General features: G+C 48.3%; 1 protein-coding gene across 1 annotated transcript in view; it reads left to right on the top strand.

Moving 5' to 3' along the window:
* LOC115237005 (zinc finger protein 845-like) overlaps positions 1-2593 on the top strand; it is a 5451-nt gene extending 2858 nt beyond the window's left edge. The window contains exon 4 of the mRNA XM_029809756.1: positions 6-2593. Coding sequence (XP_029665616.1) covers positions 6-2171 — 2166 coding nt within the window. The 3' untranslated portion in view covers positions 2172-2593. The remainder of the gene's footprint in view (positions 1-5) is intronic.
* The last annotated feature ends 6 nt before the right edge of the window (positions 2594-2599 follow it).

Below are 2599 nucleotides of genomic sequence, written 5' to 3'. Positions count from 1 at the left end.
AGCAGATGATGGCCAAGAGCGTCGAGAACTATGATGACGAAGACAACAAAAACGACGAGGAGGAGGAGGAATATAATGATGGCGAATCCGCCGAACATGCGAAGGAACTCAAGTGTCAAAAGTGTCCAATGACGTTCTCGCGCAAAAAGTTGCTGTCCAGACACATGGAGACGGCGCATTCTGGAGTTAGCAGCTACGATTGCAAGATATGTCGTCAACAGTTCACGCGGAAGGATCTTCTGCGCAGACATGCCGAGCAGCACGCGCGAATAAAGACCTACAAGTGTACTCAATGCAACAAAACTTTCGGTAACGAGCTCACTCTGAGAAATCATCTGGTCGCCACGAATCACAAGACGTTTATACATGGACAAGAATACGATCCGAACAAGCGTATAAAGCGCGTGGCTGCGAAAGCAGCGCAAAAGATCATTGATAAGATCAAAACGGAGGACGGTTTGGAGGATTACGACGACGATAACGACAATGTCGATTACGACGCCAAATTGGACGGGCATTATTATCGCCGTAAGCGCGACGCTACACCAAAGAATTATAAGAAGGAATTAGAATGCGCGACGTGTAATAAGAGGTACAGTTCGAAGCAAGCGTTGACGAAGCACATGGAACAGCATGTGAAAGACGAAAAAGCGGCGGAGAAGTTGAAAAAGGCCGCTTCAGATAAGAAGGAGACGCAAAAAACGAATAATACGACAGGGGATAACGACGATGACGACGACGACTCGGATTTCGAGAGCGGTCTCGATTGGCCGATGGACAGTCACGAATGCGGCACGTGCAAGAAACGCTACAGCACGAAGAAGTCGCTGCTGCGACACCAGCTGCTGCACGAGGAACCGAACTTTGAGTGCGACATTTGCAACGTCAAGTTCTATCGTAAGGACAAGCTAAAGGCGCACTATGACAAGTGCTCTGAGAAAAATCCCGATCAGGTGAGGAAGTGCAATATATGTGGCGACAGTTTCGAGAACAATGAGATCCTGCGGGAACACCGGGCCAAGCACGTCACTGAAGGTATCTTAACGGAAGAAGATTTGAGAGATATCGAGCCGAAACCCGAGGAGAAGAAACCGGGCGAGAAGATCGGCCGGAAGAGGAGAACCGATATCGTAGGCCTCGAGTGTACCGAGTGCAACAAACAATACACCTCCAGGAAAGGTCTTTTGCGGCACATTCAGGTACACGAGGGCAAGAAATACTTGTGCGACATATGCCCGAAGAAGTTCTATCGACGGGAACATCTTAAGATCCACGTGGCCAAGCACAATATGATAAAACCGTACAAATGCACCCGCTGCACCAAGCGCTTCATCAAGGAGGAGCAGCTCAATAATCATCTGTCCAAGCACGATCGTACTTTCAAGAAGAATAAGGAAACCGATAGTTCGAAGAGATTTCTCTGTGAGATCTGCAGCAAGAGTTTCACACAATCGACGACGCTGATAGCTCATCTGCGCGCGCACAACGGTATCAAACCGTACGTATGCCAGGTCTGCTCCAGGCCGTTCACCACCAACGCCTACCTGAAGATGCATATGCGCACGCATACGCAAGAACGGCCATATATCTGTCAATATTGCTCGCGAGCGTTCGCGCGAGCCGACACCTTGGCGAATCATCTAACGTCTCACACCGGCGAGGCCAAGTATCACTGCAAATGCTGTCCGAAAAACTTCCGGCGATTGAAGTCACTGAAGGAGCACATGTTTATTCACACGGGTCAGCGACCTTACGAGTGTCCGACTTGCGACCGCAAGTTCAACAACAACGGCAGCCGCTACGCGCACAGTAAGCGTTGTAAACAGAATCTCTTGCAGAATCAGAACCGCGCGCAGCAGATGATGCAGCAGCAGGTGCAGCCACAGCCGCAGCAACAGCAACAACAATCTCAAGTGCAGATACAAGTACAGCAGCAGTCACAGGTCAGGATGCATCAGACCACGCTCGGCCAGGCGCAGATCGTCAAAGCACAGAACATCAAGACGATCGCTATAGCGAGGCAGGCGGAACCGACCACGGTGGCTACGACGCAGCAAGTGATGCAACAGGAGATACTCATGCCGCTCATTTTGCCGCTTACTGTCACCCTCGCCGACGTAGGCGAGGAGGTGATATTACCTGAGGGTACAAAAATATTCACCACTTCTTAATCGAGCCATTATCTCCTACCCTCGATTAAGATATAAAAAGAGAGACATACTTCTTGCGTAGGAAGATACATTTTCAAATGAATGAGCTGAACGAGTTCTGTTCTTCTATGGCTCTCTCCGTGATTCTCCCGTTTTCATTCCCGCAATTTTTTCGACGCTCACGGGAAAACCGGAAGCGATGCTATACGACGTGATATCGGATCGATATTGCATGGATATCGCGCATTATCGCGAGAATTTGCTTGCATTGAATAACGAGCGTGATACTCTGGCGCTAGGTGTACTGTTAATACTGATAATTATGTGAATTTCCAAGAGAGAAAGAGAGAGAGAGAGAATCATTTTTCTCGATTATGTATGAAACATTATATCGAAGTTTATTTTTACAACGGGTGTAGGCGTTAATAAAGCATATAAATATAAATTAT

The sequence above is a fragment of the Formica exsecta genome, unplaced genomic scaffold (genome assembly GCF_003651465.1).
Source record: "Formica exsecta isolate Colony F162 unplaced genomic scaffold, ASM365146v1 scaffold1136, whole genome shotgun sequence".
NCBI lineage: Eukaryota > Metazoa > Arthropoda > Insecta > Hymenoptera > Formicidae > Formica > Formica exsecta.
The sequence above is the reverse complement of the archived record's forward strand: the minus strand, read 5'-3'. Positions and strand labels throughout refer to the sequence as shown.